The 15,669-nt window shown below is 36.4% G+C and overlaps 1 protein-coding gene across 4 annotated transcripts in view; it reads right to left on the bottom strand.

Moving 5' to 3' along the window:
• Nucleotides 1-15,669, bottom strand: part of pde4ba (phosphodiesterase 4B, cAMP-specific a) — a 145,859-nt gene that overhangs the window by 40,565 nt on the left and 89,625 nt on the right. For all 4 annotated transcript variants that reach the window (XM_044129991.1, XM_044129992.1, XM_044129993.1 and 1 more), the window contains 4 exons: nucleotides 13,512-13,706; nucleotides 11,647-11,683; nucleotides 11,373-11,443; nucleotides 8,599-8,651 (listed from right to left, as the gene is read on the bottom strand). In XM_044129991.1, the coding sequence (XP_043985926.1) occupies nucleotides 8,599-8,651; nucleotides 11,373-11,443; nucleotides 11,647-11,683; nucleotides 13,512-13,706 (356 nt within the window). The remainder of the gene's footprint in view (nucleotides 1-8,598; nucleotides 8,652-11,372; nucleotides 11,444-11,646; nucleotides 11,684-13,511; nucleotides 13,707-15,669) is intronic.

The raw sequence follows: 15,669 nt of genomic DNA, 5'->3' as shown, positions 1-15,669 counted from the left end.
CTGAAATGTAAACTCAAAAACCTAATTTAGAGTGCAGAAATCTGATGCTTATACTCCTCCATTAGCTACAAGTGTGTGCATTAAATCTAAATCCTTCCCTTTCTGGCTTTATTCTTGACCAACACCTTGTCAAAACTTTGCTGAATGATACAACCAACAAATTTGATTTAGTGTTACCTTCATTCTCACTATGCTATAGAACTCTGCTACTTTGATGAGCACACTGTGGTGGTGGAGGAGTACGAATACTTCAGCGTTCACCTGGAAAGAGACTGAACTGTAGACACAACAGTGACGCTTTCTACAAGAAAGGACAGAACAGACAGTAGTTTTTCAGGAGGATTGGGTCCTTCAGTGTTCGCAGCAAAATGCTGGATATCTGCAATAAGTCTGTCATGGAGAAAGCAATTTCTTCTGACATCATCAGAACCAGTGACTTTTAAATCATGTAGCTTGTTCTTGGAGCATGGGGCTCTAATCAGCTGAGTTTCAAGGATCAAATTTGCACTGACAGTACAGACAATTAGTTTTTTAGAGCGCCACACTTACCAACTATAAACAAAGTTATTATTAATATGTTAGCACAAATTATTTAACAATTTGCAAATAATTTTATTCTTATCTAACCATTCTGGCAGAACTAGAAGATACAGAGCCACAAACCATCTTTGCAACTAGGGGCAATTTATGTTTCTGAATTTGACCTAATGTGGTTTGGTCAAGGAACTTGACAACAGAAGCATTATTGTTGTCCTGTCCGCCCACTGTGTCCAACGTCAGGGAAGTATCATCAATAACCATTATTAAGATTAGCATACACTGAGCAAAAAGGCACTGATGTGAGGTAACTGACATGGAAATGCAATGGACATGGATGCCAAAGATAAAAAACAAAGACTTAAATTGACAATATTATACTCAAGCACATTTTGTGTCACCTGAAAGAATTATTGCTTAATATAATTTTAAAGATTATAAGAAAGTCTGGCTCAATAGAAGCAAAACATAAATAAAAATGTGGACTGACTCAAGGCTTTTCCACTTCACCATATTTGTGAGAAGATTTTAAATAATATATGTTTATCTTTACATTTTGGCCTCGTATCTTGGAATCGGTGTAGTTGTGAGAAAGCCTGTTAAAAAGGATGCACACAGGTAGGACTTTTCTTTAGTTAGAGTTTATCTGGGTATATGTTCTGGTGGCTGTTTAATCACAAAACCGTCAACTAAAGTAAACAAATATTGACGTATGACCACATTATGATGTTAAAAGCTCTTTCTTGTGTCCTCTGCATCGTATCTTCTGCAGCACCTTTTAGTCAACTTTTCCTCCTTTCCTAAGATGACTTATCTCTGGTGTCCCTCCCAGCAGAGCTCTCCTTCTTTCATCCCTCCTGCTGTACTGACTCTCCCTCCTGATCTCTGCGACCTCAGCAGTGCATTCCTGCACGCACTGGGTCACTGCTTGGTGAAAGGAGTTTAAGGCTGTCTAAGGCTCCTTTGAAACAACGTTTATAAAGAGACTCGTGTTGTGCATCATTCATTCTGCTGACACAGAAAAGAGTTTAAATGAATGAAATCTAACATTTTCCAAAACATTTGACTTATTTTGGTAAAAACATGTTTTCTTTAAGTCGACCAAACTGCCAAATCTGTTTTCTTACACTTACACTCTCTTACAGTTTAAAGTTGAGGGTCGTTGCAGTTTTAATCAGATTCTATAAAGGCATAGCTTGCATAACTGTCAATAAAACCAAGCCATTTTCCTTCCAACTTAAATGAGACGTACAAGTTATGTTCAGATTTACCAACACACCTGCTGTTCAGATTCTTTTAAGGAAGATTTGAAAAATCAATATTTTTAACAAAAGGAGACAATTATTTACTGTCCAGTTTTGAACGAGAAAAGGTTTTTCAAATGACTCCTTGACTGTGCAAAGGTGAAAAGCCAGCTTGTTCTTTTTTTTTAATGTGTATATATAATTTCCTGTCCTTTGCAACCTTCAACCAAAACACAATTTCTTTCCTTTATTACAATGAAAATGAAATGTGTTTGGTAGCCTGCACACCTATGTCAGAACGCTGCAACCATCTTCTGATGTCTATTTATTTCTCGTTTTGTGCTGTTTGTTTCTTCATCTTTTTATGTATGTATATTTATATTGTGTGTTGTGTATGTGTATATAACCTGCACTTTAACTCGAGTCAAGCACGGTCTCAATCTCGTAATTTGTTGATGACAATGACAAATAAATCTTATCTTATCTTATTGTGAAATTAAAGAACTATTTGGTTTATTTTAAAAATTATGGAACAGAGGAACAGTCTCTTTTTACAAAAGAGGGGGAAATGCACCAAGTGGAGGTAGGCAGTTTTAGTTTCAGTTAAAGGGCAATGACAAAGGAGAAAAACTAAAAAGTGGCATTTATATTGTTTGCCACCCAAAGACATTATTGGAAGAAAAATATTTGTTTCAATAAAATTTATCAAAATTTTTAAGTGTTTTTGAAACTGAAGATAAATGAGAGCGAGCTCGGTGGTTGATATCTGCATTTATTTATTTTTACTATGCCAGTTTCTGTTACTATCAACCACTTGATGGGTTTTACACAAATGTCCTTAGTGACTCAACACCTTTCAAACTTGATCATATTTATTATGACCAGATGACCAAACAACAAGGATGGCTTCCTTTTGGGATGATGCCACTAGGGCCAGCTGGGTTCATATGAAAACATTTACACAATGGAAGGACACAATGGAATGAAAAAAAGTCAACTCTTTGACCCCTTTCCACATCACCAGTCAGCCTAACGCACAAACACACAGACGTACAAGATGTGGATGTGACAAAGGTCTGGTGAGTTCAATGGGCTTTTACATCACATGTATCCTGGATGATCACATTTCATCACATTGGTCAACATGGCCAGGAAGTCAGGTCATACCTTGGTGGGATTCTCACAGCTAAATGCTGTGAGAATTGGCAGAATATTTCCTGCCTCTGTTGCTGTGACGACCAAACAGCTGCTTTGGGACTATGACGGTCTGTTATGCAGAAATGTTTAGCATGTGTGTGAGCAGACCTTACTAACCTGTTTGTAAGATGATGGTAATCATTTTTCCTATTACTATCATCACTAACTGTTGAGTAAAGAGGTATGCTCTGCAAAAACTGTTGTAAATATTGTTATAAGTTTCCAGCTCTAAAAAAAAGGTTTCCTTCACAAAAAAGCCTGACGTCCGTCTGACATCCCTTATTCAACATCTACTTTCATAATCTATGTACTGATAATCTGTGGCATTTCTGTCTTTATCTTCTGAGAAAGAAGTGCTGTAGTTTTCCTGCCCAACTCAGCAGTACACCGCACCTGATGAGAAAGTCGACAACTTTAACTGAGGGATGATCATTTTTGCTGATAAGGTATTGAACGTGGCATGACAACATTGGAGTGTACAGTGTGCTCTGAGCTTTTATTCTGAAACTTTAGCACGCAATGTACTGGAAAACAATGCATTCTCTGGGCTTTTTCATTCAAAACAAACTGAATAGAAATAGTACAAGTGGAAGTTGATCCATTGTTGTTCCAGGTTGTATCAGTTCCCCTTAACTTATACATTTAACGGATTAGGCAGTGCAGCCTGAATTTATGTAACATTAGATAAAATAAGAAAAAAGGTTTCCATCTGTCAGCATTTTATATTTAATAAAATACTGACAGTAAATAAAATATACATTTTGCTTACAGTAAATAAATTTACTGACTGACAAAATATCAGTCAGTAAATAAAAAAATTAATGATAAAATACTGACAATACTGACAATACCACTCACTGTCAGCAACAAGTGAGAGATGGGTCAGTATTTTATAGTAAATAAAATACTGACAGGGGTCAACTGCAATCAATGTACTGTACATAGAGGCAATTCAAAACAAAAGTCTCAACTCACTCACTGGTTGAGTGAGTTGAGACACTCAACAGTGTGTCTCAACCACTGGTCACTGGTTGAAATGTGCTGTGTACACATTTCTACACAGCAATGTGTAGAAACCTTTAAACAAATCTTTGCTGCATGATCCAACAATGAAAATCTACCAGTGTTCTTTGGGCAGACTGTTTTAAAAATCTCCTTTACAAGCTTTCCACTGTGAATAGTGGTAAGGTAAAAATTAAGAACTTTCATTTTGGTGCATATATCATGTTATATATCAGTTTGTCAGTCTGTGCAGTGTGTGAAGACAGACAATAGGCCTTTGTCTTTTTGCATCCTATTTTTCTCCACATACACACTTGGTCTTTGCATGGTTTCCACCGGGTTCCGTCAAGCTACAACAGCTGAGGGACAGCAAAACAGGAACAATCCGATATTCTCTTCCTGCCTCATATTTCCTGCTCCAGCAACTCCCAAATCAAAGAGAAGGGAAACAAAAAGATGAATGAAAACAAGAAGAAGCAAAAACACAAGCTGGAATAAATAAGAGAAGGGAGGACAGAGGCAGAGAGGAAGAACTGGGTTGTGGGGAGTAGAAAGGAGGGGAGGGGTTGATGTGTGGGGGGTCTTTATTGTAAATTTGTGTGTTTTATGTGACTGTGGGCTGCCTTCAGTGAGGATGTGGTCTGAGATCATGAGAGCTGAATGAAGTCAAGCTGAGAGGAAATTGTGTGAATGTGGGTTGGAGGAGGGGGGTTATATAAGCTATAGCGCAATCCCAACGCATTGTGTCTATTTGTAAAAAAACAAACAAACAAAAAACTTGTGTTCCCTCCACCCATCCATTTTCTTTACACCCTTGTCTCTAGTGGGTCAGGAGGAGTGCTGGTGCTTATCTCCAACAAGACATTTCGGGCGAGAGGCGGGTTACACGCTGGACAGGTCGCCAGTCTGTCTCATGGCAAAAAATTGTGTTTTGAAATACAAAGATCTGCTCACAATTTAACTTATCCAAATCATAAAAATGCATGAAACCGGATCTAAACTATTGAAATTCGTTGTATTTCTTCTATTATCTTACAAGATAAATATCAAACTGCCTTCTTTTAGCCAGCTTACTGGAAGAGTTCAGCAACAAGTGGGAGATGGGTTGTATTTACTCCATAAAGTGGAAGTAAATCCAAATCAATCTGACACTTAAGGAGACTTTAAATTGCAGTAGTGGAATTGTTTGCAGTTTTAAAGCAGCAACTCTGTCAAAACTTCTGGATACTCTGAAACTAGTGATTAGATAAAACCAAAATTGGTTTGGCAAGTCTTGGAAATTAATCTATGCATACAATAACTTTGACTCTAAAATATAAAAATGAGAGAAAAAAAAAATCATTAAATTGAAAAACATGAGCAAACCTTGCAGACAAATGCTGCAAAGCTATAAAAATCCTAAATGTTTTTTATAGGTTTTCTGAAAGGAGCTGGCCTAGTGGCTAGTATTTTGGCGACAGGAAGGAGGGCGAGGAGAGGGGGGAAGACATGCGACGTCCGCGTCGAGGACTAAGGCCTCCAAACGTGGGGCGTGCTAACCCCCAGCGCCACCATAGCACGCTCCATTTCTACACTTTTATTGCTTGTCTGCTCTTTTGACACAGTGCAGTGTGAAAGTGAACCACACCGCTGAAAATGTAATAAATGTTGCAATTTTGTACCAAAAAGTCTCAAAAGGTTTGGGCACTTCTGATCTATTGATTTTGCTATTGCTTTAGTTCCCAGCACTAAGTAGAATTAAAAAATAATAATAATAATAGAAGTTGTCTTTTTTGTCTAAAGATCAGGAAACAAACTAAAACAATTGCTTGGTCAAACATTTCAAAATAAAATGCAACAAAACTTCTCTGAAACCATTCAGAAAGTGTAATTATTGTAATTATGATGTAAAACAAATAAAAAGCTAATATAGAATTAGGCTGAATAGATCTGCCTTTATGCATTGTGATTTTTTTTTTCAGTATTGGGGCCAATACAGATTTAAATATCGGTTTGGTGCATCTCCAAAATTAACTATTTTGAATAAAGCGGACTAAATAAAAGCTAACTTTATTGTTTTTCTTTTTAATTTCTGGACCCTGAATCCATTTTGTTTTAGCTCAAATTTCCATTTCCCTGTAGAAACTAGTGGGGGAAAAAATTTAACAATGAAAATTACAAAAATGGTAAGATTTTAGAAAGAAAATAAATTACAGAATTTGAAAACATTAACAGGAAGTCACCTCGATGTACAGGTGTCAGTTGCGGAATAAAGTAGATCCAATGAAGTAATATATTTAAAATGTGAAAACATTTAAAAAACAAAACAAAAAATGCCCGTGAATGCGTCTCATAATCGCAGCAAAATAGGCCACATTTTAAAACATGGAGCGGTCTGAGGCACACTTCTTTGCACACAAAGACACACTCACGCTCACGCCCACACATGCACACGCACACGCACGCACACCCAAACTCTTGTAGTCAAACTCATGAGCACCTGATGAGCTACGGTTCTGAAGAAGGAAGTGAAAACTCAGTCCATCTGCTTAAACAGGAAGTCAACAGAAGCCACATACAGGCGTGCTGACGTCAATTAGAACCACAGGAACACCTCCCCATAACACACACACACACTCATACACACTCTTGACGTTACTCATAAATGATGCATATATGCCTTGATAGACTCAATAATATCGGTCCACAATTCCAACATTATGCGGGGCAACTTTTAAACTGTTTAAAACAATGCAATACTCACGGGGCCATTTAACACCAAAATGAAGAGTAATTTACACAAATATATTCATCATCCAAAGTGAGCAACAAGATTCAAGCTTTACAAACCAGAATTATCTGAAAACTGGTCACATGAATAATAAAATTTTATGAAAATTTTTTAAATTGACATAAGTTAAACTTCTGTTTCTAATTTGGTCCAAATACAGACTTAAATTAAATGATGCATGTTACAGAAGCTAGGCAAAAGGAAAGATTTACAAAAACAGTACTAACCTTTGAACTCCCCAACTCTGTAGTTTCACTTGTCCTATGATTTCGTCACATTTGACCCGAGTGGGTTTCTTTGAAAACATGGCATTTGACGGTTAAAACGCTCGTTGTTCTCAGTTTCATTGTGAATTGTCTCGCTCTTTAAAAATCAACATGTTAGTTGATTGTTCTGACCTGACAGTGCAAAACATGAAGGGCCGATAGGTGTGAAGCAAAAGAAGTCAGGAGGCATTGCTCTATTTACAGTGACTTATCTCAATACTATTTTTTAAATATTTCTTTAAATTAAGTTTCCATATTTTGGTAACACAGGGTGCATAATTATTTAGCGTTAATGATGATTTGACAAACATCAAAACAATATTCTGACAGTAAATATATATATATATACTTTTAAATGTATTCTGCTTGTTGTATGGATATAATTACTGACACCAGTTGCAATATTTAATCAAAACTCAGTATTTTTGGTCAATACCAAAGTTTTAAAAGTGGGCCTTTATGTCGTGTCATGACCCCCATAAAACAAAACATACTAGGAGTGTTGCTTTGATTCTTTCATGCAAGTTTGAGGAATCATTTGAATCTCTGACAGACTCCATTTGGGGGTGCCAAAACGCTGGCTCTCACAAAACACCACTTTCCATACTCAGTTCCTTCAGACTAATGTGAGTAACAATTAGTAAACACTTTACTGAAATTTGGTCCTGCTGATCTGATCATACAAACTACGTCTCAGTCAAACGGTTGTTTAAGGCATAATGAGATGCACTGATGTGATGGCATGCTGAAGGCAGAGCGTCATAAAGAATAGGAGTTTCTCAAAGAGACATGGACACAGTTTCAAGGCATTAGATTACAAAGTTATTTTTTTTAAGTCATGTTTGATATATAAAACATTTTATAACAACTGAAGGTAACAGTTATTTGATTGCACTATAAGGTGACAATATGTGCCTGGAAAACATATGCCACCCATTTTAAGTATTTTCAGAAGTTGCAACTGTGCTATAATAAAAAGAAAAATAAATTCAGAAATTTTATGTTCATTTCTTCTAGAAAAGTAGAGTATCTTTAAAGCATGTATTTTCCATGTATATCTACCTTGTATTACAGACTGCTCAGAAAATCCTGAAGACTTAACCATAGATTCTCACACAGGTCTTCAAGATCTAGACGTACATGTGTCTAGAGATCACACCACAGCTCACAAACTCTCACACAGCGGCTTAAAGTTAACTATGATGAAAGACAAACAGAGTGTTTTGCTGTTATCTTGGAATGAGCTGCTGTAACACACACAGCTGTGCATGTGCAAGACTGTGTGTGCATAAGCGAGATTTTTTTTTGTCTGAGTTGCCTGTTAAAATGTGTTTGGACAATGTTAATGAGCTTGATGACAAACTAGTCTGGACCACAGGGCTGAGGCTGCAGACAGATGGCAAAAAAGTGAGAGTTGTCACGTAGGCGAGTTCGAGAAAGAAAAAGACAAGATGAATAAAGAAAATTGTGATTTAGGGGGCTAAAGGAGGAAGATATATTCTGTGATAGATTATTCAAATCAGATGTAACTCAGATAAGTAAATCCTTAATTAGAGCTGACATATCACATGAGACTTCTTACCAGGCAGACAAACTCTGGTGATTGGAGGCTGAGTTGTTGCTGCTGGAGACCTCCTGATTGAAGAAAAAGAAAGAAAAATTACGTAAAGTAAAAATGATCAAACAACAATTTGCATATTGAGTCCATTAATTTAGTCTAATAACTCAGGAAATACAGTTCCAATCCAAAGTAATAAAAAAATAGAATTTTTGCACAATAAAGGGAAAGAAAACACTGAAGCCAAGCATATGTTACGTTAGCTTTGCTCAAGGGCATGAGGGGCTAGGATAAAAAAACAAAACAACTTTATGTTTTATCTTCTTAAGAACAATAAATGTTTAGATATATACAGTAAGGAACATAAAAGTGTTTGGAAAATGCATGACGTAGGCCTAGGAGCTTTTTTTATTGGTTCTATGCTACCAAAAGGATGCATTCAAGTTTTATGTAATCTCTAATTGAGCCATTTAATGACATTGGTGCAGGGATTATTTTTTGTTTATGCAAATTCTTATTGCTTGTATTTCTATGAAAAACTGGTCACATACATGTCTTGAAGATGTTATTTGCATCACAGTCATGAGGAAGAAGAAGTACATTGCAGCAAGTATGATACAATGTAAGGAAAGGTCACTTTTTATTGTGGTATTACTGATCTTTTTCCAGCTCATGTTCCATATTTACGTATTTTAGCATTATGCATGCAGAGGTGAGTGAATCTTCATCAGTGCAGGTGCCATGGATATTTTCAGCATTTCCAAAAATCTTATCTCCTTTGGTTTAGCTGCTTCAGAATCAGATGAATGTAAAACATATTAATTAATGTTATCTACATAAAGCCAAGAATCCTAATACGAATGGTTCAGCAAACAATTTTATGCTGTGTTCTCACAGCAGACAAATCCAAACCAGATCAGATTCTTTTGCCAATATGCAACTAGGGACTGCTCCTGTTAGTCTACTTTTAGACCAGTTTATTCTGTGCTCTTCTGTGACTTGCAGCATTTCATGTCTAGTTGCAATCCTGTCACAAGTGCTTTAGAAAAAGAAGACAAAACTGATGTTTCCAAGATGAAAGATGAGAAACTGGATGGGATTCAAAATGATCTACACAAGGTGGAGTCAATTCTCCACAGTTGCTGTTGATTGTGCTTTCTTTTCATTGACTTAATTCACTTTGCTATGATCTTACCACTATACTGTTGGCTGCCATTGCTGAATAACTTAAAAATTGATCCATAAACAGTTGCATCTATTATTACTTCCTTAAACAGTGTACTGCTGTGTGATGCCTATGTTCTTCTTGTCCTTCTGCTGGTTGGCTTGGGGTATTAAACCATTCACACAGAAATCTGATTTGGATCGCATCATTTGACCATGCAAGAAAATATCAGATTACAGGAAAAATCTAACTCTATGTTTGCATCAAGACCTGCAGCAAACATAGATTTGCATCCACACGGAATAAATTGTGGTAGCAATTGTGTAAAGCAAACAGAGATGATAAAGTGGACGTTTTACAAAATTATATAAAGTATCAATTATCGTTCAATTATCCTATGCAGACACAGAAGTGTTGTTCTTTTTCCTTTTACAGACTTTATGAAAATGCTTTAATGTAGCAAGATCTTATGCCTTACAGGAGGTGGGACTATCACAGGATTTCTACCTTTGACTGGATCTGTCAAAAAAAAAAAAGCTAGGAAAAATTTTAATAAAGCGATATCACAATATATAACTTCAATGATAACGTGTGAATTCATGCTAAGGAGGTTTAAAATGCACTGAAATTTGCATCTAACATTCTGTGTAGAATAAATATAGTAAGTTTGCATATTAATATATTTGTCAATGTCTGTTTACATGCCCTTGTCTCTAGCAATTCACTCCTGTCTCTGAAGGAGAGTCAGACAAATGTAGGTCAGACAGCCTTCAGGTAGTCAGAACTCCATACCAGCTGTTAATCTGGTTGCTTCTGGAGCAGACTGCCATTGGCATGTTTAGAAAGCGAAATATGCACAAATAAATACGTCTTCACTTGGGAAAGAACATAGTAAGGTGACCTATTATGATTCATATGTTTTAAGAACATATGATTCAGTACTGACTGCAGATGCTGAAGAATATTGTTGATTCTGTAAGAAAAACAATGGTGCTGTCATACAATTGCTTAAAAATGTAAAATGAATTTTTGCAGACTCAATGGACACTTAAAAGCAATAGATAAGTGGGTCCATGTGAGACTGCATTTGCCTCAGAACAACAGAGTATCTCTTAGTACATCAGTTTACCTTCAGAAAATTTTACAAAAGGTTGTTTACACTACAAAAATCAGTTTCAACAAATTATTAAATGTGACAAATTATTACTGCAAAACGTTAAAACTCTTTGCAGACTGTCTCAATCTGTGCATTTCTGTGTCTGTATGAAGATAGTGTTTGTTGCACCAACTAGTATTTCAGCTGGTGAGTGGTGGGATCAGCAGTGATGTCACATGTCTAACCTCAATTTTATCTACAACTCAATACTGACACTATGTGGAATGTGGATGGAGTTGCAATCTGAATTGTTAATGTGCTTTGTTTTATAAAAAGAATTTTCAAGGTATGCTATTTTCTGTCCATGTTTATTTCGAATAAACATTGGACTTGATTGCAGATGCAGTTTTCTATATGTTTGTTCTTTTTTATGTCTGACTGAGGTATTTTTACAATGTTGTGAGCAACTGCTGATGTATTCTCAAAGCAGGAAAAAATAAACTTTTCATGCCTGATCTTTGATGTTGTCATACTTACTTGCTGGAGGCACATTGGACATTTGTCAGAACAGTGAAGTTATTTCTCACACTTCGAAGGCTTGCCAAAACCTACAAAGGAAGTGAGAGAGGTGATCAGTGGCATCCTTTGTGCTCGTTAGTTTAGCAGCTGTTTTATTTCTGTGATACACAGCCATTAAATATTTGTTTTATCTGGCTTGGTTTTATCCAACCTGGTTCAGCAAATATTATTCATCAATAGGGAAATAAAAGAAAACAGGAACATTCCAGAAAGCAGACAATGGGGTGTTTACCTGAGCAAATGGAGTTACAATCAGGTCATCGCCATGTCTGCATGGGGAGAAATACAGTAAGTAAACTATAAAAAGCAAATTGCCCCAAATATTACTTTTCTATGGACTTATTTTCATAAAATTGGAAAATAAAGCATCTGTTAGAAATGGTAAATATTGTGGAAGAAGTGCAAACATACAATATGATGTGACTTAAAGAACTTCCTCTTCCTGTTTCAGTGACCCAAACTACAGTGGCATTCAGACAATGTCTAAGTGAGTAAACAATTTGATCTAAAATCATTTCAGAATTAGGAAGCAAAAAACATTAAATGACATCAAATTTGTATTAACCTTGCTGACATGTGTAATGGAAAAATTATTGGAATGTTTAGCAATTTTATGTTAACCAAATGAAAACAAGCTAATACATTTTATGGGAGTATTTTTGAGAGTAGCAAATTTTAGAGTGCTGCGAGGCTTCTGAACTTAGTTATTTTTAGGTAAGAGCTCTATATTAAGAACATGACCAATGCTTTATATAACTGTAATTACATTACAGGTTACACAATTCATTTGCAGAATGGTCAGAGGTGAAAACAGAGGTGATTGTGCTGATTTTATTTACCCTGAGCAAGATACCTGACTGCTTTTTTTAGGTCTTATTTATTTAAAAGAGAACTGCTGTGCTTCATAGTGAGGATACATAGTTAAACTTCAGTATCATATGTGCAGAATGTTATCATTTTGTTTGTGAGAAGTCAAATTTGACTTTTATTCAACTTTTGTTCCCTCGGCTCTCATTGTGCTGTAGGTATAGTCTAATGGGAGTAGGGTAACATTTTATTTGACGGGTTGTGAACAAGACTGTTATTCATTTATGTCAGATCATTATTCATGATCTGACATAAATTTGTTATAAAAGTATTACTGATTAAACTTTAGCTTTAATAACATAAAGCTAAATAATTCTTAAAGTTTAATCAGTAATTCTTTATAACACATTTATATCGAATCATGATTTCTTGGTTAATGTCAAGTTGTCATAACAAAGACATTTTGAATAATGTCAACTTTGTATTAAAAGTGTCATGATTTACCGAATGACACTTTATGACAAAAGTCATAAATATTCATGAAGACTTACTCATGTTCATGACAGGTGTTATGTCATGTTTATGACGATGTCAGGACGATTTTAGGGAAATGCGATATTGGATTGTTCAACATTGTAGATTCAATCTTGCAATATCAGCAATCAACTTTGAGAAATTAGCAACTTCAAAAGTTCCTAAAGGAGACCCTCCTAATTAATGAATGCAGGTATTCAAGTCTTTTCTGCAGCCAAAAAGTATGAGATCCTGCACTTAGATTCTCAGATGCCATGCCTCCCATTGTAGTTTGGGACGTCAGCTGTTTTATGAAAGTTTCTAAGCACAAAACCCTCCAAAATCAAGAGATATTAAAAAACTGAAGAAGTTGGAAACAACTACAACTTAGCCATGGAGGGTTAGTTCACACTAAATCATATAGTTGTATCAGCTCAGGCTGTGGTTAAGAGTATGCTGGAATCACCAACTGTCTGCAGAGTCAACAGCTTCAGGCCTCCGGATTTTGTTTGACCTTCAGATTATCTTAAGAACAGTATCCAGAGAGCTTCATGAAAGCACTGACTTCAAACAATCAATCCTTTAAGAATAAATAGGATGACCAACACCAGAGTCTGATCTCACAAATGTTCTCCTAGAAAAGTGGTCAAATAGTCAAATAGTAGAAAAACATTTCTAAACTGTGTAGAAAACCTTTCCAGAGCTGTTGCTGCTGCAAAGGACAGGCCAACACCATTAATTTTTCTTTTAAAATGTCTCAATGGTACAATAACTTACAGTTCAGAGGCGATAGAGGAGTTTCGTGACATGGACTTGGGAGAAAGCTCATAGTCGCTGTCAGAGCGATACAGGAAGGACTCCCGGCGCTGGTTATGTCCCGGGAAGTTGGTGTGGAGCACCAGACCCGAGCCGGGGGACGCCTGGGGGTCCAATGGGCTGCAGCTAGCTGATGGGCCATTCTCCACGTCAAAACTGCAAACAGAGCAAAGTTTTCAAGTGGTTAATATGTTTTCTTATTTCAATACTGACTGTCTCCATAATCTAACTATTAAACCATCAAGGACTCTCAGCTCTGAAGTTTAGACAAAATATGCGTAAGACATGAGATACAAAACATAGATCAGTCCACAAAAGTAATTTATTCTGATCAGTGTTTTATTATCTAACACATTATTTGGTTTTACTGACTGAATCAACAAAGAGGACAAATACTTTCATACCCCCATGATGCGTTTGTGCACTCCAACCTATTTATGCCACACAGTGCAGTGAAATGACTTAACATGACCATCCCAGGGAGGGCAAGTTGACATGGTGTTCATTTGTTGATGAGTACTAGACAGAATGAAGCTTCTGTCTAACAAGATGGAAAAAATGGAGAAATGAAGGAAAACTGCTAGTGGAGGGAGTGGACAATATAATGTCCTGCTCGGATCTTCTAGCATACAAACTTTTTTTATTTCTGTTAATATGCAGTGCTGAAATTCCCAATATCTGTGTTTTCTCTCTTTCTGTCTTTCTCTCTCTTACTCTCGCTGGTCTGCCCTCATTGCCCCTTTTGTGTAGTAAAATCGGGATGGCAAAAAGTCTGGCACTTACACAACAAATGAGAGCATGAATAAGACTAAGATCTCAGATATATTTACTTTTACTTGTCCACCAAAACATGCCGAGTCCTTCCTATGCAGCCCCAGATGGAATCATGTATGCAAAACAATTTTCCAGGTGACAAAAATCATCTGCATAAAGTTGGAAATTGACTGGCCTCACTATGTTTCACTATAAACAGTGATCAAAAAGGCTCGTCCCTTATGCTCTTTGTGGGACATTTGCAGCAGAGGACTTTTTATTTACTTTAATGAATGTCGTTCCTGCACAGAAACAGACTGAACTTTTTTACCCACAGAGAGAAAAACAGGAAGTTAAAAAGACTCAACAAATAACTGAAAAAACCTATGCACGCTAGTGCCAAAGACTAAAAAAAATATGCAGTTAGTTTAGGAGCAGAGCCAAAGAAGAGGAGCTTTAGAAGCTATAGTACCAAGTAGGATCAAAATAACATTAAAGAAGAGAAACAAAAGCTTTAAATGGTCTAAGTATTGTCCAGGTGTGTGGCAGAAGGGAAACATCTAAAACATGCAGGGCAGGGGGGCCCGAGGAGTGGAATTGGGAAACACTGCTCTAGAGCAGTGTTTCCCAACCCTGGTCCTCAAGGCACACTGCCCTGCATGTTTTAGGTATTTCCTTGCTTCAGTGCAGCTGATTTCAATTGATGACTGATTAACATGTTGAATCAGGCACATTAAAGCAGGGAAACCTCTAAAACATGTAGGACAGTGTGCCTTGAGGACCAGGGTTGGGAAACACTGCTCTAGACTCTAGCGGCCACAACTTTCAGAGCAACAAACTCACCATGGTACTGAAATGGTATTAAACAAATTTTAGACACCAACTAAATTGAAAGAATCGTTGTAGCTTGTAATGTGAAAAATATTTGAAGCAAAACCATGTCAAGCAGAACTATTATGAACTGCATTGTGTATGTTATGTGTATTTATTCATAAACTTAAACATTACCAACATTTGTTTCTAATCAAATGACATGCTCTCCAAACTAACTAAAAAACTAACTAAAAGCTAAACAAAGATATTTATCAATAATGCCTTTGTTGTTTCATTTAACACTTTTTTCATGGTGTTAAATGGAAAAAAGTGGTGTTTTACACATTGGGTTCATATCAGTGTAGTTGGTGGTTGGTGTCTCTAATCGTGTTGTCAATCTCTGAACGATTTGCTTCTTCATTCTACTCATGCATAACTTCACTCAAATCTAGCACCAACTTTTCAGTTTAACAGTAGAATAATTAGGGAAGCTCCATGCTCCATGTTTTCTTTTTTCTAGACTTTTCCAGACCTTGTAAATAATTAAAGTTTA

Source organism: Gambusia affinis, linkage group LG10 (assembly GCF_019740435.1).
Source record: "Gambusia affinis linkage group LG10, SWU_Gaff_1.0, whole genome shotgun sequence".
Lineage (NCBI taxonomy): Eukaryota > Metazoa > Chordata > Actinopteri > Cyprinodontiformes > Poeciliidae > Gambusia > Gambusia affinis.
The sequence above is the reverse complement of the archived record's forward strand: the minus strand, read 5'-3'. Positions and strand labels throughout refer to the sequence as shown.